A 23,584-nucleotide genomic window follows, 5' to 3' on the forward strand; every position below is an offset into this window, starting at 1 on the left:
TTTATGGATATATTCTCAATTTTTTTTTAGTTCATTGAGCACTGTTTATTGAGTACTTACTATATGCTGAGCTATAAAGGGAATACAGTTAAGTGAAATATGCACGATCCCTCCTGTTACAAAACTTACAGTCTAGTAGATAGTCTCCAAGCTTAGAGGCATGGTCCCTAGGGGCAACACAAGTCAATCCTTTGTGAAATAAGAAGAAAATTCTAGGATTAAAAAATTTTAACTCTTTAAAAATATTTATTTGGGGATGTGTATGACTGAACTGAACTGAACTGATGCTTAAGTGATACGTGTGTTTGTGTGTGTGTGTGTGCACTCAGAAATATTAAGTTGATAAGGGTTCAGAAATCAAAACTTGCATCCCCAAAGAACAACTTTATTCTTTTAACAGTTTCATCGTAGGGCTATGACGTAGTTAAGTTTAATCACTTTCCAAAATGAACATTTTACATTATTCTTTAATATTCTTGTAAATAGCAGTGCAAATTATAAACTGCGGAGTATTTTGAGAATTTCCTTTTTATAATTTTTATTAGGCTAGAACAGACTACGGAGTTCTTGAACTTTGTGTTAAAATGTTAGTGTACCTGATCAGAAATGAGCCATTGTAATGTTTAAGTAAAGTGAATACTTATAACTTGATTTTGTATTTCTGTATTCAGGAGATAACTGTTACAAGTAAGTTATTTAACTGTGCATAAGAAAATAAAATATATTAAAATTCTGTTTACATAGAATCCTTCAGTTCCCCAGACCAGTTAAACTGGAAGACCTGAGGTCTAAAGCTAAAATTGCCTTTGGACAGTCTATGGATCTGCATTATACCAATAATGAGGTAAATATGTGCATGTTAACTTTCAATAGTTCTTTTTTTTTTTTGGAAAAATAGTGTGTTTATTTAAGAGATTGTTTTAAGATGGTTGTGCTTTTATTTGGGCATCGATAAGGATGTAGTATTTCAGAGGAATAAGATATCAGTAGTAAATTTTAACTATTAAAATGGATTTTTTCATTGTGGAAGGTACTGAAAGGTACTGCAATGCAGTAATTGAGAATTTGTTAAAGGAGGAAATACGTATATTGCTTAGAAGTTTGCTGCTTGTTTATGTTTTTTCTTTGTTCTTTATTGATGAACTCTTTCCTTTTCATACTGTATACTTTTCTACAGAGACGACAGGGCTTTGGTAGTTGGACAGTTTAGTTAAAACTTAAAAGATTGCTTTCATGCTGGTAAGGATGTGATTAGATTGTTAGTTTGTGTTTGGGAGTCAGGGGCTCACTATGATACTAAGGAGCTCTGTGTTCTGGGGAATCCCTTTTGAACCTTCTGTAAAATTTGGGTTAGAAATCTCTGAGATTTCTTTCAGATCCTGTGATCTCAGGTCAAGATCTTGAGATTTAAAAATTTCTAGGGACAGTTTAGTTAATTGGTTAATTTATTTTCTTTTCCCTCTCAGAAATATCCATTGAATTTGCAAAGCATGATGGTTATAATTTATGAATTGCAGCCCCTAATGGAGTTTATAGACTTGTGGTAGAAGTAGACAGTTAATAATTGAATTGTTTAAATATATGAATTCTTTGAAGGAAATGCACAAAATATTATGATAAAGGATAAAGGCAAGAGCAGTATATGTCTTATTTAGTTAGTACTAAGTGAAATGAAGTTGCTCAGTCGTGTCTGACTCTTTGTGACCCCATGGACTGTAGCCTAAGAGGCTCCTCCAGCCATGGGATTTTCCAGGCAAGAGTACTGGAGTGGGTTGCCATTTAAGGAAGAGCTAAATGAGGTCATAATATTTAATTGTTGAGATTTGAAGTATGAAAAGCCAGCTCTACAAAGAATTTGAGGGGAATAACATTCATGGTAGAGAGCAGCTTGAGAGCACAGCATGCAGAGATCCTGGGAAGGAAAAGACTTGTGTGTCAGGAATAGAAAAAAATGTCAGTGGTAATGGAATGACAGTGGGAAGTTTAGTAAAAATTAGAAGATGTGCAAGTGCTTTGCAAATGCTAAAGCATTGTGCTAATAAAAATATTTGAAATATTAGATTTTCTAATGAATTATTGTCATTTTAAAGCAAGAGAACATGCAAATATGGCTTGTCTAAAGATATCACTTATAAAGTGAAAAATATTTTGAATGAGTAAAAATCCATATCCAAACAAACAATATTTCTGAACAAAGTGATGAGTACCATACTATAGTAACTCCTTAAAATGTCATTTTTCAAATACTTTTTGGGTTTTTGGTTAGCTATGAACACCTCTTGTTGCCTGACCCTGTTTTGGCACTTATTTGTGTCTGTGCTGGCCTGATTTCCAACTGCCAGCCCCTGAGATTCTGAGGACTTCTCAGAGATATGACTGTAGGGTATAAGCTGAAGTACATAAGGGAGGGAATGGGGATTGGTGATATGAGGCTCAAGGATGTGGTGGGAGATGGGGATGGATGGACCCCACTTGCCCACGGTGCTAACTTGCTAGATGTTACACCGTTTATGGACCTCCTCTCTTCCTTCTCTTCCCGATTACCCTACCAGTGTTTCCTAGTATCTTTTATAAACATACTTGAATCTTTATCTCATGGTATGATTCTGGGGATCCCAGATATATCTTTGTTTTGGTTTTGTTTGGTCTAAAATTGTGTCATGGAAAAATAAATAAATAAAATTGTGTCATGGAAAACTTCAAATGCCAAGGTACATTGACTACAATATTGTCTTGACCTATGAGTCTAGTATGTCTATCAAGAAAAATTAGGTTAGTTTGGCATGATTTGTTCGTGTTGTTCCTGTCTGAGCTCTTAAAATTGCTGTTTCTTTTTCTGAGTTCTCCCAGTTTGTTTATAGACATACCTTGGAGATACTGCAGGTTCGGTCTAGACCTCTACAATAAAGTGACTGTTGCAGTAGAACCAGTCACATGAATTGTTTGTTTTCCCAGTGCAGTTATGCTTGTGTTATAGTCTCTTAAGTGTGTGGTATTAAAAAATACTTTTCTTAAAAATGCTAGCCATCATCGTAAGCTTCAGCAAATTATAATCCTTTTGCCGTAGTAACATCAAAGATCACTGATCATAGATCACCATAACAATTATAATAATAATGAAAACATTTGAAATATTTGGAAGAATTACCAGAATGTGGCATAGAGACGCAGGGGAGTAACTGCTGTTGGGAAAATGGTGCCAGTAGACTCGAGGCAGGGTTGCCACAAACCTTCTCTTGGTGGAAAAACGGTATCTATGAAGAGCATAGGTGATGTGCTCTAAAGCAGGGGGTGCCTGCATATAATATTTTCTAGGGTTTTCTTGAGGATTGATGTAGAGCTGGTTGACCAGGTATTAGCAACTTGCTCCCATTTTCCAAAAATTAGGAAATTTCTCCATATCAGCTTCTTTTTCTCATGCTTTCTGAAGGATTTCTCAGAGTGGTTTTGCTGTTTATATCTGGATGTCCTCTTGGCAAAAGTATGGTAGAGGAGGCATTAGGCTACAACATTACATTGCTTAACATTTTCCTAGCACTCTGAGTTTCTGTGAGAACCTGTGATTTTTTGAGTTAACCATGTTCTGATTAACAGAGTGACAAGCCTGGTGCATGTCCTTGGACAGTGGGGGTACTAGGGAAAGACTTAAAAGAGATATTAGTTTTATGGACCTGTAGACATGCAGAAAATTCATCGATATTGCTTTTATTCCAGTTCCATAAATATTTTTTTCTGTGTAATACAAAATCCTCTGTTCTAAAATAATTATTTTGGTTTACCAGAATTGAAACAAAGAAATTTAAGCTGGGATTGGATCTTTATTTTATAAGCTGGGATTGGATCTTTATCTTATAAAGTGTCAGGCAGGTATGTATTGTCACAGGGCATAGACAGGGATATGCAGGCCAAAGTAAGTGGATTTTCTAAGACTTTCCCCATTTTAGATGGGTAGAGGGTGAACCTTTTTATGAACAGTTTTCATGTTTCACTATGTAAAGTTAAAAGATAATTCACTTATTTCAGATTTACATTCTATTTAATGAGGTTTTGGGCTCAATTTTAGTTTCCTTTCCAGAAATTATTTTTATTAACATACAACTGATTTACCAGTAATAAGCCTGAGGGAAATAGATTTTATGAATGAGACTGAAATGAATTCACCAAACAGGAAAATATTGGGTGACTTATTTAGTATAGTTTAGACAAGGTGAAACTTGTTCTTGACTTCTAGTTTTTGTTGTAAAATTTGTAACAGGTGCCCTTAGCACATATGAGAGAGTTACATTAGAGCTGTAGACCAGGATGCCACTCCAGGCTCCTCCAGAATGTCCAGATTTCACTCTAGCAAGCTGCAGAATCATTTATGTTAATATTTTATTACTGTGATTTAAACTAGTGTCTTTTCCTTGGAGGAGTAAACAATCCAATTATAAATAATGTGTAGTTAAAGTAAATATTCAGGTTTTCTCCTTAAGTGAAAAATTGGCCAAACAATCCTTAACATTGCTTTAAAATGTTTTCTAGTGTTTAAAATATAATTTAAAAGCTATTAAAGATGGGAACAAAGGGTTCATGATTGATAGAAAAATGAAAGGAATTTAATTAAGTAGATCAGACTTGTTTTTTGATATCAGTTCATGTTCTGTTGTTTTTGTTTTAGAAAAAAATTCTCAGAGGATAAAAGGGCCTGTTAGTAGATAAGTTGTAACAGTATAAAATTTGCTATGAACAGAAATTGGGAATATAATTTCAAGTACTGAGTGAGGGTAAGCACATTGTATGATGTAATTCACATTTGTCCTGCTTTGTGTTTGTGTCTGGCAGCCTTTCTTAAACAAGGAATAGTTTTCATAAAAGAAATCTACAGAGAATGAGTTCACACCATGTCACCTAGTGGGTTTGAGTACAGATGAAGCTTTTACCCTATGATATTTATTAAACAGTATTTACCAAGAATTTGTTTCTTGCTGTGCCCTGCCTTCGTTGCTAGTTTAGGGGAAATCCTTGTCTGCTAGGTGTTTATACTGTACAAGACGCTTAACTAGTTCACTGGGCCTTTACATTTGAGTGGCCTGTAATACTGTGTGTGTGAGTGCAGGCTCACAAGTGTGAAATATGTTTGCTTGTTTTTATTCTGTCCTTTTAATGAAATGGAACGTACTTTGAAGATTATTGGCAGAGTTGTCTTAAGCTAGTAAATTTACTTTTAAAACAAGTATTTTGTTAGGTAGAATGAATCTTGCTTTTCCCTCACAGACTGTTTAGGTGCTTCTGTCCCTTATCACATCTGATCCATAAGAGGACTAATGAAAGCAGATTTCAGCATTCAGGGCTTATTGTAGGATGGCTCACCTATGTAGCTTACTTGGTTTAGATGGAATGTTCAAGTTGCCATGGTCAGAGATAGGAGTGCAAGGTGGACTGTAGATTGCAGGTACATTACTGGTGGCACCCCCCCCAACCCATGGCATCTGTCACCAATGCGCATTTGTATTTTATATGTTGGTAAGTACACTAGTGAGAATGCATATCTCTGGTTATTATTTTTAAAAAAATAAAAATTTCATCAATGCAGGTGAAAGATAATACTTTATATAGTTTTTATATATGTTCCTTAATGCTGTTTTGAGGTGAAGAGACTATAACTTAAGTTTAATGATATTATGGAAACATCCTAGAAAATTGATCTTTAAATATGTTTTCCAGAAAAATTTAATGTATAATAAAGCAAAAAATTTATTCATATTCATTTTATAATTTCAGTGATGGTAGGATGAGAAGAAAAAACCTAGATACATATATTCATTCAGAATTTCATTATACTGACAAATCAAAGAGCAATGTATTTTGAGATTTATAATTCCATAGTAATGGAGATACTCCTGTAAGTACTTGACCTGATGAGATGGCTACACAATTCCTTATGTTCCTTTTTGTTTAGTTGGTAATTCCGTTAACCACCCAAGATGACTTGGACAAGGCTGTGGAACTGCTGGATCGTAGTATTCATATGAAGAGCCTCAAAATATTACTTGTAATAAATGGAAGTGCACAGGTATGAACTGGGATTCTTTTCAGTGAGGATTCTAGGATATATGCCTGTAAGAAGTCAATATATGAAACATAGTTATATTCTATAATCATTGATATATTTTCAATATGATTAAATTTAAACTTACACATTGTAATTGCTACAGTTCAATATCCTTGCTCCTCAAAACTATATAGCCAAAATTACAAATAAGTATAATATACTGTACATATGATGTTAATAGCAACTGAGAACCTGGGAAGAACTACATTAGAATTAAAATTTCAAAGAGTAAGTTTGCTAAGACCCAGAGAGAGAATACTTGGGTTGTATTTGATAGGGGAAGGAGTCTGATTAAAACCCTAAAGGAGAAAATAGCATTAATCTTCCTTTTTTCTCTTTAGGCTACTAATTTAGAGCCATTGCCATCACTAGAAGATTTGGATAACACAGTATTTGGAGCAGAGAGGAAAAAAGGACTTTCTGTAGTAGGTAAGAAAGCTAGTGTCTAAATCATGAAATGGGTTATTTCGCAGTTTCATCTCCATCCTTTAATGTAGGGCAACACCTGTACATAATCCTGATAAATAGTTTATCTCTTTACTCCTTGCAGTTTATTTCAGTTAACTACATTCTAGTATCTGATGTCCCTTGAAAAGTTATGTCGAGTATAAACAGGAGTAGCAGTCACCAGTTTAAATATTTCCTTTCTTTATATACATAGGGTATTTTAATTTTTAACAAATTAAAACCTAAAAAATGTTTTAATTATAAAAATAAAGTGAAGCGAAAAAATTAAAAGTAATTCCAATATATTAAAGTTAATGGTGGACTAATAAGTTCATAGGCCTTTCTCTAAGTTTTAATTATTGCCAAGAATGCTATCAAAATAAAGATTGCTAATAATTTGCCAATTATGTTTTATAATTTAGTAATTAAAAATACACTTATAATTAAGCTTATGATAAAAAGAAAAATGGATCCTATGTACAATTTTTTTTAAAGGAGGCTTATTAGCGCGACATAGGCTGGACAGAGGTGCTCTGAACTTACCAGTTCTGTGTATCTTCTTCAGATTGTATAAAACATTGATATTCTACATTTTTATATGAGAAAAACATTATATTGCTCAAAAAACATTGGTATATATGTTTTTAACAGATAGGGCAATGAATATGGGCATTAAAGGTAGCAAGAAAATATGAGAGATGGATTTAAAGAAGGAAGGTAGAAGGAGATGAAAACATGAATAGGGAGAAAGTGGAAGGGAATCTAAGACTGGTAATAGAAGAGGATTGTTAATAATGAAATAAAAGATTAAATTGGTATGTGAACAAATCAAAAAATTTATGAATTTGTTGCTCACCTTCTGTCTTGGTCCCCAAACTATTTATGACTTGCTGCAGCATGCATGCTCAGTCATGTCTGACTCTTCACAGCCCCATGCACTGTACCCTGCCAGACTCCTCTGTCCATGCAGTTCTCTAGGCAAGAATACTAGGATGGGTAGTCATTCCCTTCTCCAGGGGATCTTCCCGGCCCAGGGATCAAACCTGAGTCTCCTACATTGTAGACGGGCTCCTTACCATCTGAGCCATCAGCGAAGGACTGTATCCTTCCTTCTAAGTGTCTGTCTTATGTTAAGTCTTACTTTGGGTTTCCAAAGTGTTAGAAATATGAGCAGCAGAGATAATATACAAGTAAAATAATAATAGTTGCTTATCTTCATTTGTATATATTTTTATATAATTTAAATTTTTGATAAAAGAATATTAGAAGTATCTGAGTTCAAATTCTAGCTCTCTAACCAGCGACCAGTAACATTGTCCTCATCTTTAAATCATGGGATTATTGCAGCAAGCAGTTGAGAGAACACTTTAAGGTACATTTAGCTTTTCAAACTAGAAACCATAACTGTTATTAATCATTGATTTCTTTCTGTATTCCCTTTTCTTATCAATATAGTACCTATCATTTTAAAGCAAAAAAAAAATGCCAGTTCACCTTAGTTGTGTTAGATAGAACAAGCTAAATACATTAGTTAAATTGGCAGTTTTAATTCATTTTCATTTAAAACTGTGCTGAATGCCTCCCTTTTACTCTACTAATAAATATTCTTATTTGACTTCAGTGCCAGCACAAAAAGAAACAGAAATTGTAAGGTATAAAATTACTAGTCTTTTCTTGGCACCTCTTTAAGCTTGAAATGGCTTTGATAGGTATGACCATTATCTTTTCCCTGTATTTATTGAAAATTATTTCCTTTAATTATTTTCACAAAAGACAGAGGAAGAACTTCCTTTGGGACAGGGGTATATGCTGGTGTGGAGGTCTCGACCATTAAAATATCCAGTACTAACAAAGGTTCAAAAAAAATAGGTTATCAAGTAAGAAGATAAATTTTCAGAGCCTTTTTTCTTCCCTATGTGCTTTGAATAATGAGTGTATTTATCTTCTTTTGTAAATAAGGGCTTATGGAAGGAATAAAAACTTTAGGGACATTGTGACCATAGTTGTTACAAAGTCCAAATCAGTTCCTGGCTCAGAGGTTCCTAATAATTTTAGAATCAAGTGTAGAAAATTATCTTTTTTATGCATATTTCTTGGTAATCATTTTGTTCTGTTTATCCCTATCTCCTCACTAACAAATGCCAACTTGTGTTTACAGCAACCCCTTTACATGAGGCAAGAGCCTTTTTTGCTTGAAATCTGACCAGAATGCAAATGCTCACATAACTTCCTCAAATCTTTTTTTTTGTTTACTTTCAATAAATTAGGAGGAAAGCACAGAAACTATGTTAATAAACATAACACAATGAGATGAACTATTTTAGTGTCTCTAATTCTCTAAACTATGAAGAAATTTAAATTCCAGGAATATGGCTTACCACCAAAAGCCTAATTTTAAATATCCAAGGATAAAATCCAGCATTCCAAATTGGAAACATTCTAATATTGGCTAAATGACTAAGAAGTAAATCTCACTTTAGATTTCTGAAGATTAAAGAGAGGCAGTGCAAAGAACATCGTGTAGACAAATGTGCACAGCATATGTTCATTATGAATAATTTTGCCATCACAACAACACCCTTGCAAAGGAGATTTAGTCCCATGTTTACAGATGAGGAAACAGGTTCATGGAGATTAGATAGCTTTCCCAAAGACAGAGCTGGTAAATAACTGGAACTGGAATTTAAACCGAGGTTGGACTGTGAAGTTCATATACTTTCCACTAGATCATGATGCCTTTCATAAGTTACATTAAAGGGTAACAAGTGACCTTTGGAAATGAAGAAGCAGTGGCATTTATATAAAAATATAAGATCCCCTGGAATGGCTACTCACTCCAATATTATTGCCTGGAGAATTCCTTATACAGAGGAGCCTGGCAGACTATATAATGGGGTTGCAAAGAGTCAGATATGACTGAACAACTTTTTTTTTTTTTCCTTGTATTATCAACCTCATAATGCAGTTGTCAGCAGGCAGAAGAACATACTATCTAACAACTGTAAATGAATATTACATTAAGGTGTGAGTTTAGAAAAGAGTAAAAAAACATTTGAAGTTTTACAGACATGAGTGCTATGGTAAGTTTTAATTAAAACTGGATATCAGTTGCTAAAATCATTAGTACTATAGTCCAGAAGTTCTGAGTGTATATTTAATTAAAATAAGAATTAGTCCCCTGCTAGAATTTATAAAAATCTATAATTTTTCTCTTTTGAGGTCCCACTAGTAGAGATAGAAGCTCCCCTCCCCCTGGATACATTCCAGATGAATTAAACCAGGTTGCCCGGAATGGGTCATTTACCAGTATCAACAGTGAAGGAGAGTTCATTCCAGAGAGCATGGACCAAGTAAGCAAAATTTGAATGTTGTTTTTCATTTCATTTAAAGGGATGTTGTCAGGGATAGTGTGGTTTGGCAAGTATATGGAGGAAGGTATTTGTTTTACTTCTTCTGCAGTCCCATATCTTCCTTTTTAAGTGAACAAAATAGTGGAAATACAGGAAAATACCCATGTGACAAATTTATATGTGTCTGTGTGCACTCATATATAAAGAAAGGTGGTTTAAGGCTGATTTTCTTATGTTCATAAATGCATTTGTTTATAATCCTGATATTAACATTCAATTTAATAAATATTTAACTTTGTGAAGCTGAGGTTTGTCTACTTTCTAAAACATTAAAAAATTCTTTTAATCTTTTTAAAAAGGATTTGTTTTTTAATTTATGTCTGTTTTTGGCTGTACTGGGTCTGAGTTGCCGCAGACTTTCTCTAGTTGCTGCTGGCAGGGGCTCTGCTTTGTTGTGGCGCATGGGCTTCCCATTGCCGCGGCTTCTCTCGTTGCAGAGCACGGGCTCTAGAGCACGCATGCTTCTGTAGTTGTGGTACGCAGGCTCTGTAGATTTTGGATTTCATAGTTGTAGCGCGTGAGCTGAGTTGCCCTGCAGCCTGTGGGATCTTTCTGGACCAGAGATCAAACCCCTGTCTTCTGCATTGGCAGGTGGATTCTTAACCACTGGACCACATGGAAGCCCTTAAAATGTTTTTTTAAAGTTTTGTAGTATTGAAGTATTTTTATGGAGTTGCTATTGTTTTCTTATCATTACATTGGCTGCTTATATTATTACAGGAGTTTACATTTTCTAATAATGTAGCAGTCATGGTGTCATTTATTTCAGTTTGGGTGGTGCTGCTCAGTTTTCAGTAAACAAAATTATGTGAAGTGTTTAGCTTTTTATTATTTAGATGATAATCCAGAGCAGAAGATAAAGAAAATTCCTATTTTTCTATTAGGAAATTTTGCAGTTGTAGCCCCCCTCTAGGAGACAACTACTTTTAAAACATTTAAATAGGGTGGCTGCTATTGGATATGGAGTTTCTTTTTTGGGTACTGAAAGTGTTCTGCGATTTGGGTGAGAGTTATACGTTCTGCTATTAACCACTGAATTGCACTATATGCTTTAATAAAATGGGCGAGTTTTATGATACATGAATTGTATCTCAACAAAGCTGTTTTTTAAAAAACAGTAACTTCAGTTATATTCATGTAGAATCAAGGTGGACTTTTTATTTTTCTAGATGCTGGACCCATTATCTTTAAGCAGCCCTGAAAATTCTGGCTCAGGAAGCTGTCCATCACTTGATAGCCCTCTGGATGGGTAATGTTGATTGTAGTTTTTGTTTTTTAATATATGTGGGTAAATATGCATATGTATTAATAGCATGTTGAATTGTCAACTCAAATTTTGTGCTACATTCAGAGGAATGTAGTTCATATTCATGTATACTTAATGGCAAATTGGTTTTTCCAGTCATCGGGCTCAGTATCTGTTTTACTTAAAATGATTTCTGATTATAATATTTTGAGTTTCCTGCTTGGTAAATTGTGTTTGAAACTAAAAGCAAACTTAGAGTTTATGTATGTTTACTTTTAAACCTGTGTTGGTGAAACTGCTGTCAGATTTTTCATAATAGGTTTAATTTTGGAGATTCTTTCATTTCTCTTGTTCAGGATTATTTTTACTCTGGTACCAAATTATAAGTACTGTACATTCTTGGTAACTGTGTCCCAGTTTTGGCTGTCAGTTATAACTTAAGTGCTTTTTGTGGGAAGTACACTGTTGTTCAGGAAGGTAAGCACGGTCAAGCTGCATCTGGAACTTTTGTTGTAAGTGCTCCCTGTCTCCTGGTCTCAGGACAGTTTCACCGGCAGCATGCAAAGTCAGTGCCTATTTATTCTCCTCTGAGGCTGCTTTTGAAAGCAGCTTCTGAAAGTGTAACTACTATTGTATGGAAATATACATTTAATTTTCTATTATTCATATATATATGAAACCATATATATTGTCTGTGCCCATGTCTGTCTCAAGATAGATATTTAAAACATTTAAGGAGTTCAGGGGAATGGTGATGTGAAAGCTACATATTGAGTACTTAATATTTGAAGGACAGTGTCCTGAGATAGACAAGTATAAAATTGCTGAGTTAGTATTATCTCCTTGTTACAAATGTGGAAATCTTTTCAGAAAGATGATTTGCCAGGGTTGCAATAACTAGTTTAAGAGGAAGAGCTAGGATTGAAACACAGGTGTTTACATGTATCCATAATGCCAAAATGTATCTTTCTTAACCACTATACTCTGTAGGTCAGTTTTAAAAGCCAGGCTTTTTGTTTGCATGTATCAAATAAGTGTTTGAAAAAAGTTTCCTTTTTTCAGTTACTGTTTCAGAGTGAATGCTGTATGTGTGTGTGTATATGTATATATTATATATATGTATATATTATATACATATAATATATACATTTGTGTGTATATATATAACTGTATATCTACACATACATACAGATATCGATATTGCATAAAGATTTTAAAAAATATCTTAAATATTAAGATATTAATATTAAGATATTAAATACTTTCTCTTAAAATAATGAGACTTTTCTACTTTTTAGAGAGAGCTACCCAAAATCACGAATGCCTAGGGCACAGAGCTACCCAGATAATCATCAGGAATTTTCAGGTTAGACTGTTCACATTCTAAATGTTTAAATATTTATGTCATTGAATCATATTTTGGCTGGGTGGGAGAGAGAAATTTTTTTAAAAATCAAAAATGTGTAAATGTGTTTTTCATGATTAGAAATATTTGATTTTTTTAAAATATATAACTTTCTTATGTGTCTTAATAGACTATGATAACCCTATCTTTGAAAAATTTGGAAAAGGAGGAACATATCCAAGAAGGTATCATGTTTCATATCACCATCAGGACTATAATGATGGTAAGTTTATTAGATCAACAACAGTTGTTAAAAATCTCACAAACAATAAAAATGTTCCTGTATGACTTAGTTTTCTACTTAAAACTTTTTAAAAAGACTTTGGATCATAACTACAATAGTGTTTTAGCTTTATGCCAGCTGACCTCTTGAGACATGTCTTTCCTTAGAAAAGTAGTTAAAATGGTATTAATTAAAATTTACTCCCTTAGTGATGAAATGCATACTGTATTCTCCTTTTTTTTTTTTGTATTATCCTTTTAAAGAGAAAAAGTACTTCTTATTAACTTTACAGTTTTTGTTTATATTTTAAATCATTATTGAAGATGAAAATAAAATACATTTTTCTCCTTTTTATACAAACTGAGGGAGTTCTGTCTGTGCTTTTATGAATGGGTGAGTGTGTTAACACAAAAGTTATTTGAACTTATATTCAGAGTCTGTTTCTTTTTTCCCCATTTTTCATTTCAGCTTACACCTTTTATTTATTTTTTTTTAATTTTCGTGATTCAGTGTTAGCTGGGGTATTTCCTTGAACTCTTAGAAATACTGTTCTTAAGTTTAAAATTTAAAATCAAATAATCATTGCTGTTTTAGCTTCTTATCCTAGTCACAGAACAAATTCTGTTCCTTATGCTACAAATTTTAAATACTTTCAATCACAATATATCACTAAAAGTTGCAAGGTAATTCTGTTTTCATTTTGTAGGTCGTAAAACTTTCCCGAGAGCTAGAAGGACCCAGGGGACCAGCTTCCGATCTCCTGTGAGTTTCAGTCCTACTGACCACTCCTTAAGCACTAGTAGTGGAAGCAGCATCTTTACCCCAGAGTATGATGAGAGCCGAATAAGAAGGAGGGGAAGTGACATAGACAACCCTACTCTGACTGTGATGGACATTAGCCCACCCAGCCGCTGTGAGTAATAGAAGTTGGCATAGTGAAGTGTGTGGCAGAACCTTTGCAGAATTTTATAATATTAATAGGAGTAAATATAATGAAGCCAGTCCTCAGGGTGAAATCAGGTTTTCAAAGGAGGTAAAAATGGTATTTCTAACAATGTTTATAATGTTGGGTAAAAGCATGGTATTACTGCTAATCACTTTAAATGATTTACTGTCTTTTGCTTTTATTAGGAAAATTGTTACCAGTTACTCATTCATTCATTCCACATATCCTTACTGAATGCTTAGCTCTGAGAAACTTTAGATACGACCTCCAAGATGTAATCTAATGGGGAGAATGATGTGTGGAGAAATAATTATGGTATAGTGTCTAGTCAAGACCTTTAATGTGAGGAGGAATTCACCGATTAAATAGGTGACATATACAGGAGGCCGTGACATATTCTGGGCTTCCCTGGTGGCTCAGCTGGTAAAGAATCCACCTGCGATGCAGAAGGCCCTGGTTCAATTCCCGGGTTGGGAAGATCCCCTGGAGAAGGGATAGGCTACCCTTTCCAGTATTCTTGGGCTTCCCTGGTGGCTCAGATGGTAAAGAATCCACCTGCAATGTGGGAGACCTGGGTTCCATCCCTGGGTCGGGAAGATGCCCTGGAGGAGGGCAGGGCAACCCACTCAAGTATTCTTGCCTGGAGAATCCCCATGGACAGAGGGGCCCAGTGGGCTGCGGTCCGTGGGGTCTCAGAGAGTTGGACACAGCTGACTGACTACGCACACATGACATATTCTGAAAATGAGAAACAGTTCTCTTTTGGTGAGGTGGAGGATATCTTACTTGAAGCAATGGAAATAGAACTAGAATGGTAACTGAGGCCAGATTGTGAAATATGTGACCTTTATCTTGTAAGCAATGTATAAAAGATTTATGCTCAAGGATATTTTTTGCAACAATATTGGTACACAAGGATATTTTTTGCAACAATATTTGTACACTCTGAATTCCTTGCTTTTGCACCAGTATTGTCATATTTTACTTTTACACCTGCAACTTGCATTACATTGCTGCTATTTTTGGTTTAGACAACTATATTTTAAAGTGATTAGAATAAGAGATGAATGTCTTTTATATATACCTCCAGCTTATTTCTACAGATCTTTATTTATGTCAATCCAGGTTTCATTAGGTATCATATCCCTTTTGCCTGAAGGATTGTTTTTAACCTTTTCTTCTAATATGAGTCTACTGGTAACAAATTCTTTCAGCTTTTGTCTGAAAAACTTTTATTTCTTTATTTTTGAAAGATACATACATTTTTCTGGGTATAGAATTCTGGACATTTTAATTTTTTTCTTTCAGCACTTTAAAACTGTTTCTCCATTGTCTTCTGGCTTGTATACTTTCTGAGAATTCTGCTGTATTTCTTACCTTTGTTCCCTTGTATGTAATGTGCTTTTTTTTCTCCCACTGGCTGTTTTAAAGATTTCCTCGTATTAGAATGAGAGCGATGGTCTTCCAGCTTTCTACAGAGTAGGCAGATGGAAAAACTTATTACAGATATTGCTGCAATAAAGATTAGAAATAGTGCATCTTACATAATCAGTGACATTTTATATTGAGTGAAAGATGCTATTATATTTATAATCAGGTAAAAAAAATCTCATTGGAAAAAATTAGTCATAGGAATCTGAACCGTGTTTGAATTTAGAATTCTTACAGTTTCAAAGATGATGATCATTATGAATTTGGATGATGATTTTCTCTTAATATCCAAGCATATTCAATTAAAGATATCACCAGTGCTATAGTCCTTAACCATTGTATGCCATTGGGCTACTCCCATTTTAAGAAAATGTTCTTTTTTAGCACCTCGTGCTCCAACCAACTGGAGATTGGGCAAATTACTTGGCCAGGGAGCCTTTGGCAGGGTCTACCTCTGTTACGATGTTGATACAGGAAGAGAATTGGCTGTTAAGCAAGTTCAGTTTGACCCAGATAGTCCTGAGACCAGCAAGGTAAGAATCACTGAACAAGCTACTTTGTCACGTTATAAGAACCATTTTAACTAAAATAAATACAACACACCATAGAATTTTTTTGTTTTTCCTCAATGCAAATTATTTGAAAAAAAATAGGTAATAGATATGTTTATTTACTGTATACTCTGGATTTTCTGTTTTAATACTCAGTTGTATTCCTAATCTGATTTAGTGTTGGTTTAGCATACCATCAAGGACTGTTACCTAATTATTGCTTAGAGACTTTAAAATGTTTATTCTTTGGGAAGTGCAAATTTCAGAATGAAATCACCTTGATGGTCCATGATGTTTGAATTTTTTTTTGCTTTTACTAGCAATGCTATAAAGACTTAACAGTGAGTTCTGTCTTTCAGGAAGTAAATGCACTTGAGTGTGAAATTCAGTTGTTGAAAAACTTGCTGCATGAGCGAATTGTTCAGTATTATGGCTGTTTGAGGGATCCCCAAGAAAAAACACTTTCCATATTTATGGAATATATGCCAGGGGTAAGTTAGTACATCCTTTGAAATTAGAGATACTCTATTTAAAGTCTTAGTTGAGGATAAAGAAAAACAACAACTTTGATGATAAAATGTTACAGACATTTTGGAAGAATTTTTAATTTAATATAATTTTATTTTTCTATCTTCTTCACTTATCTTTGTATTTCTTTTCTTTTTTTTTAAATACAAAAGTATACTAAGATAGATTATAAACATCATAGCAGTCTATACTCAGATTTCCCTAAGTGCCCTAAAAATAACAGAATAACTGGTTTATCCAAACCAGGATTCAGCCCAGGACCACACATTGCATTTTGCTGCCATGTCTCTTACTCCTCTTTTAACAGAAAACAATTTTTAGGTGACATAGATTTGACAGAGAGACCAAGCTAATTGTTCTGTTGACAGTCTCATCTCATAGCTCTCTCTGATCACATCCTCATGGTGGGATTTAGTTTGTTCCTTTGTCCCCATATTTCCTATAAACTCCCAAGTTAGATCTAAAATCTAAATTATATTCAAATTCAGCTTTTACTCTCATGCATCCGAGATGATGCTGTGCATCCCATTAGAAGACATACAGTTTCTGGTGGTTCTGATAGCAATGTTAAGATTGACGGCTTGATGAGGGCAATTGACATCCTGTTTTCTCCATTGTAAAGTTTTGTTTTTCTGAAGACCAGAAAGTAATCTGAGCGATAGCAGTGGCACATGGGACTATCCAGTTCCTTTTCAGTTCATCCACCTAAATGTTTTTAACAGATTGGTAATAATTGCCTGAGTCATTCATTTCATTAGGAGGTGAAAATGTGATTTGCAAAAAACTTTCATTCCTTCTACATTATTTTTAGTATATGTAGAGTACATTGTAAAACTAATGATTTTCAAGATGGTGGTATATTTACTCACTTAAAAATACATTCATTCTCATAATAGGTGATATATGTTAAAAAAGATTTGTGGATCTTTAAGGAAAGAGCTTATTAGAATTGTGTGTAAAATAAAATATACATATTGCAGTTTAATCTTATGGATCAACAAAACCGTGGACCAGTATCTGATAGTACAGTTGTCCCTTGGTATCCCCAGGGAATAGTCCAGGACCTCCCACAGATATCAGAATCTAAATATGCTCACATCCCTTATCTAAGGGTATAGTATTTGCATATAACCTACACACATCCTCCCGTATACATTGTCATCTCTAAATTACTTATAATACCTAATACACTGTAAAATGCTACATAAATAGTTGCCAGTGCAGCACATTCAAGTTTTGCTTTATGGAACTTTCTGGAAATTTTTTTTCCAAATATTTTCAGTTGAGTCTTCAAATGTGGAGTCTGAGAATATAGAGAACTGATTGTAATGGTTTTAACTGTCCTCAATCTTACGAGAGCAACAGTAAACTTTATTTTTATCTTCATGAATAATTGTTTATAGTGACATCATTGTTATTCATCATTACTGCTGTTTTATTTTCAAAGGTTATGTTGGTAGTGCAAAAAATGCTCTTTAAAATTTAGTCTACAGAAATAATTCAAAAGAAGAAAGTAGTGTACCTTTATTTTAGTACTGTCTGTAATGGGAAAAGTGGAAATATCAGTTCACTTAGTGGAAGTAAATTATAATGACATTGTCCAAGAGAATATACATTTAAAATTGTGAAAACCAAGTAGCAAAGTTGGAGGAGGTGGGAAGTACTTTGAGAGCAAAAAAGAATATAAAATACTTTTTGATATTGGTAATTGTATTTTAAAAGTATCTGTATTTGAACAATAACAGAAGAAACTAAAAAAATGAAAATGTATTATGTTGGTGTTGTGATCAATTTTTCTCTTATTCAGATTTCCATTACGGTGTGTACAGTAAACATATAAATTAAATATCTATGAATAAATGTGACTAGAGATGCAGACTATTGAATATAACGTTAATTAAATTGGTTTGTTGGCTAGAACCAATTTATGTCACAAATAGAAATTAAGTAATATATATTTAGCAATCTTAAGACTAAGCTAAGACTATCCAGGAAAAGGTATTAGATCACATTTCTGATTAGATTTTGTAAAGATAGCTATCTTTTCAAAGTATAGGTTATCAGTCCTTGAGTTTGAAAAGCATGTTACTAGATTAATTATAGTTCTTGATAATCTAAATGAATTATATGTATGATAAGCCCATGGCATATATGGACTGGACATAAATGTTCCTAGACTTTGCTGAATCTCCAGGTCTGTGAATTCTGTATAATTTTCTTCAGTAGACTTGGTATAGTGGACCCCTTTATGCCCTGGATTCAAGCTTTGCCAGAAATGTCGTTCTATTGTTCAATTTCCCCAAACATAGCATTCCATTTTTTAGTTAATCTAGAACTATTTTCATATCAGAACTGTAAGTTTCTTTTATTTCCAGTACCTGGATTAGCAGTTGACTTCTGTTACTCTTACTTACACACACACAGTTTATCTGGCACAGTGCTTTCCAGCCCATTCCAGTTGTTCACACTGAAGAAAGTAACATTTTCATGTTACATGGCAGTATACAGATTACACTGAGAGAGCTGTTAGCATCATGGGCCACTGGCCTAGCTGCCTGAGGACCCAGAGGATGCATAAGTCTGACAATCATTTGCAGCCTACAAGTATTGAGGCGCTTATGATTTGGAAAGCTCAGTTCTAGCTGTGTTATTTTGTGCATTATTACAATAGAGACATAGTAAGTTGACTGAACAGTAAGCCACATTGAGTTATAGGTTTGCCTAGTTGCCTGGCTTGACTCACTGTCTAAGGCTTTCAATACATGTCTGCAAGTTAGGCTTAGCAGAACTGCATCTTGCTGTCTCTTCAAAGATTGCTCAGAATAGTGGGAACAGCATGTGGCTAAATCTGCAAAATCCAAGGATCTATTTTTATATGACAGAGTATATAGTTTACAAGAATTGAAAGAAAGATAGGAACATTTGGATATATTTTCTCTTTAAAGGAAAAGATTTTGTCCCTCAGGAAGCATTTTATTTCTATCTTTTAAAGTGATGATTATCAGATTTGCACGTTGGAATTATCAGAGAAGCTTTTTCAAAATTCAGATGCCTATGTCTTACCTCAGATTGATTCCCTGTTCTCAGAAATAGCACCTGCCTAAAAAGACTTCAGAAAATTAGAAATTCCTTTTTAATATATTTTTCTCACGTTTTGAGCTAAAATGGTAAGTATATAAAAGAAAAACTTTAAAATCTCGTATGTGTTCTGATCTAATCATACCCATTCTTTCTCTTAAGAAGTAAATTTTCAGATATCAATAAAACAGTGTTTTAAAAACAAAGTAAAAAAAAAATAAATAAAATAATAAAAAAGTAAAAACAAAGTAAGAACAAAGTAAATAAATTTAAGGTAGGACACATATAGAAGAACAAATAGGAAAATTTTAAAAAAAATGTTTTCAGGGCAAAAACAAGACAAAGGTACTGGAGAATTTTAAAAATTGTACTAATTGCAAGGGAACAGGAGATAGAACCAGCGCAGTAACAGAAACAAGGGTATCAGTCAAAAAATAATTTAAATGCTTCCTTCAGCTATGCCACTTATTCTTTCACAGTTCCAGTCCAGAAATATAGTAGAGTTTTGTGTTAAATTAATAGCATATAATGTCATTCCTAAGAATTCCTGTGTTCTCCAATTAAAGCCTTCTAGTCATTAACTAGGATTCTCCAAATTAAAACATCTAGTTTTAAATAAATAAGTCATGGGATATAATATACAGCATAAGGAGTATAGTCAAATAATACTGTAATGACTTTGTACAGAGGTAGATGGTTACCAGGAATGATCATAGTGGTGATCATTTTGTAATGTATTTAAATGTGGAGTCATTATGTTATACACCTGAAACCAACATGACATTGTATGTCAACTAAACTTCAAATAAATAAAGAACACTTCATTCAGTTAATAAGAATAATAGATAAATATAGGTACACAAATCTTAAAAATATTTACCAGTACTTTTCCTTTCAAACCATACTATAGTTTTGTTTTCTTTTTTCCTAGGGCTCCATTAAGGACCAGTTAAAAGCATATGGAGCTCTTACTGAGAATGTGACCAGGAAATACACCCGTCAGATTCTTGAGGGAGTTCATTATTTGCACAGCAATATGATTGTTCATAGAGATATAAAAGGTAAGCAATGAGGTGTTTTTTAAGTACTCAGTTTTTTTTTTTTTTTTTAATGAAAATGTGCTGTTTTTAAGAAATTTAACATTTAAATTAATTCATCTACCTTTACAATGCCATAGGAAAACAATTCCAGCTAGTCCTGTTGTTCAGGTTTCTACAAGAGGGAAGCTCTCCTGTGGAGGTTCATAGAACCAGTAAAGTTCAAATGAATGAGACATATTTTCATACACAGTGCATAGGCTCAGAACATAGTGGCTAAGAATCGGGGCTTTTGGGGTAAGGAGAGGATGGGACAGATTGAGAAAGGAGCATTGAAACATACACATCACCAGGTGTAGGACAGACAGCCAGTGGGAAGCTGCAGTGTAACACAGTGGTCACAGCCTGGAGCTGTGATGACATAGAGGGGTGGGCTGGGAGAGACATTCAAGAGGGACGGGATATATGTATAGTTATAGCTGATTTATGTTGTTGTATGGCAGAGACCAACACAGATTGTAAAATGTCCCCCAATTAAAAATAAATTAAGAAAAAAAATAGGGGCTCAAATTTGACCCAGTTCAAACTCAGGCTTTATCCATCACCACATGTGTAATGTGGACAAGACACTTAGTTTCTCTATGCCTCGGCTCCTCGTATTTGTAAAAATTATTTTGGCTGATCTGGATCTTCGTTGCTGCACTCGAACTTCCTTGAGTTGTGGCGAGCAGGGGCTGCTCTTAGTTGAGGTGCACAGGCTTCTTTTGTCTTGGAGCACAGGTTCTAGGTACACAGGTTCAATGGTTGTGGCACATGGTCTTAGTTGCTGAGACATGTGGAATCGTCCCTGATCAGGGATTGAACCCATGTCCCCTGAGTTGGCAGGTGAATTTTTATCCAGTGTACCACCAGGGTAATCCTCAGCTCCTCATTTTTAAGGAGGGTGGTAACAGTGTACAGATCACAGAGTTCTTATAAGGATTAAATGAGTTAATGTGTATAGATAGCATCCTTAAAATCATGCCTGGTATCTAGAAAGCACTAAAAATTAGTTACAATGATGATGTATGTTGAGATTGTATTTAAAGCTGTGGGAAATGGACGTCATTACTTAAGAGAATAAGAGAGCCTAAGACTGAGCTTTGATAAACAAGTTAAAAAAGTTTTTCATCAGTCTTTCTGGGGCTCTTATGAGCTACCAGGAATTTACTTCTTTCCTGCGGTGTGTCACACCCTGAAGATGGCCATAACCAGACTAAAGAGGACATTCCTAACCAGTGTTGGTCCCAGAGTAGAATCTGCTGCAGATTGCTGGAGCTGGGTCACATGTACAGAATGGACCTGCCTAGTGACTCTTAGAGGATGGCAATGTGACGCAAGATCTGAAAGAAATAGGAGCCTGCTTTTCACCTCAAGATCTTCCCTGCTTAGGCAGACCCTAGATGTCAAGTTCAAAACCTGAAAGCTAAGAACTGCATAAGGTGGTGACCATTTTATAATGTATAGAAGTATTGAATCACAGTATTGCACGTCATAGAACTAACATAGTGTTGTAGGTCAAGTATACTTCAATTAAGTATATTCCCTATACTTTGTAGGGAAATGATTTGTGAGTTATTCTATTAGTGATAATCTATTCAAGCCAGTTTCTCTTTCACCTTCATAATAAGATAAGGTAAAGGAACCGAGGGGAGCTACCTGCTCAAGTGGATCCTCTTCTGACCTTGCCAGTAACATGAGGAAGTTGGAAGCAAGCTGATTTAAAAACATTATAAGGGGCCATTTTGCTGTTTGTGACATGAGACAGACAGTCGCTGTGGGTATCATCAAAGCAGTGGACAAGAAGAGAGCTGGAGCTGGTGAGATCACCAGGTCTGCCCAAAAAGCTCAGAAGGCTAAATGAATATTACCCCTAGTACCTGCCACCCCAGTCTTAATCAGCGGTGGAAGAGCCATCTCAGGACTGTTTGTCTCAATTGGCCATTTAAGTAATAGTCAAAGACTAGTTAATGATAACAGTGCATTGTAAAACCTGCCGAAGGAAAGGAGAATGTTTCTGTGGACCATATGTTTTGTGTGTGGCAGTTTATTAGTTTTAAAAATCAGTACTTTTTAATGAAAACAACTTGACCAAAAATCTGTCACAGAATTTGAGACCCCTTAAAAAAAAGTTTAAAGAGAAAAACACAAACAGAGACAGAAAAACATTATAGGGGGAATATATTGATAAGAAAAATGTAAGATATAAAATTGAATATGTAGTATGATCTCAAGTTTATAAAATTAAAGTATGATGTAGAACAATTTTCACATGATTAATGGTGGTTATTTTCAAGTAGCAGGATGAGTGGTAATTGTTTATTTCCTTCATATTTTTTACTTTTTATGTACTTTTAAACTTTTATAATGAACTTTTTGTTTAATTAAAGAGAAACCTTTTATTATTTATTTATTTTTGGCTGCTCTTGGTCTTCATTGCTTTGCATGGGCTTTCTCTAGTTGGCGGTGAGTAGAGGCTACTCTTCGCTGTGGTGTTCGGGCTTCTCATTGCTGTGGCTTCTCTTGTTGCGGACCAGCTCCAGGTGCTCAGGCTTCAGTAGCTGTAGCGCGCGGGCTCATGGTTGTACATGGGCTTAGTTGCTCTGCTGCATATGAAATCTTGCCAGGCCAGGGATCGAACTGTGTCCCCTACATTGGCGGGCAAATTGTTACTCACTGCACCCCCAGGGAAGTCCCAGAATGAGCAGTGTTTAAATGGCAAGGCAAAAGGAAAGGTAGTTGCTTACTTTTAAGTTTAGACTCATATGAGTTCATAATGAAAACTAGGGAACCAGCTTGTTATTACATAATAGGATTTCTTTGTTTGACTTTTCTTTTATGAACTATTACTACTGAGGACTAAATAGAGAATGACCTTTATACAAATATTTTGGCTAACAAAGAGGGAATGATAGAATAGTACCATTTTACAACTACTAATGGGATTAATAGATACATGCATTAAACATTAATGGTTGCTAACGTCACCTCACAGAGACAGTCTGTCATTGCATGCTTCCTATTTGTAGACTATATCTACAAAGCAGTTTCCTACTACCCCCCCCCCTCCGCCAAGTTCTTTTTGAACCTGAGTCTGATCAAGCCTCTAGATTCAGCTACCAAATTGTAAAATTATGGAACATTTATAG

General features: G+C 34.5%; 1 protein-coding gene across 1 annotated transcript in view; it reads left to right on the forward strand.

Annotated features, from left to right (window-relative positions):
* The window catches only part of MAP3K2 (mitogen-activated protein kinase kinase kinase 2), a 93,835-nt gene that overhangs the window by 56,213 nt on the left and 14,038 nt on the right, over positions 1-23,584 (forward strand). The window contains exons 5-15 of the mRNA XM_020890187.2: positions 745-844; positions 5,942-6,055; positions 6,436-6,523; positions 9,761-9,891; positions 11,121-11,200; positions 12,496-12,563; positions 12,733-12,825; positions 13,532-13,738; positions 15,587-15,735; positions 16,113-16,244; positions 20,291-20,420. Coding sequence (XP_020745846.1) covers positions 745-844; positions 5,942-6,055; positions 6,436-6,523; positions 9,761-9,891; positions 11,121-11,200; positions 12,496-12,563; positions 12,733-12,825; positions 13,532-13,738; positions 15,587-15,735; positions 16,113-16,244; positions 20,291-20,420 — 1,292 coding nt within the window. The remainder of the gene's footprint in view (positions 1-744; positions 845-5,941; positions 6,056-6,435; positions 6,524-9,760; positions 9,892-11,120; positions 11,201-12,495; positions 12,564-12,732; positions 12,826-13,531; positions 13,739-15,586; positions 15,736-16,112; positions 16,245-20,290; positions 20,421-23,584) is intronic.

This window comes from Odocoileus virginianus, chromosome 13 (assembly GCF_023699985.2).
Source record: "Odocoileus virginianus isolate 20LAN1187 ecotype Illinois chromosome 13, Ovbor_1.2, whole genome shotgun sequence".
NCBI lineage: Eukaryota > Metazoa > Chordata > Mammalia > Artiodactyla > Cervidae > Odocoileus > Odocoileus virginianus.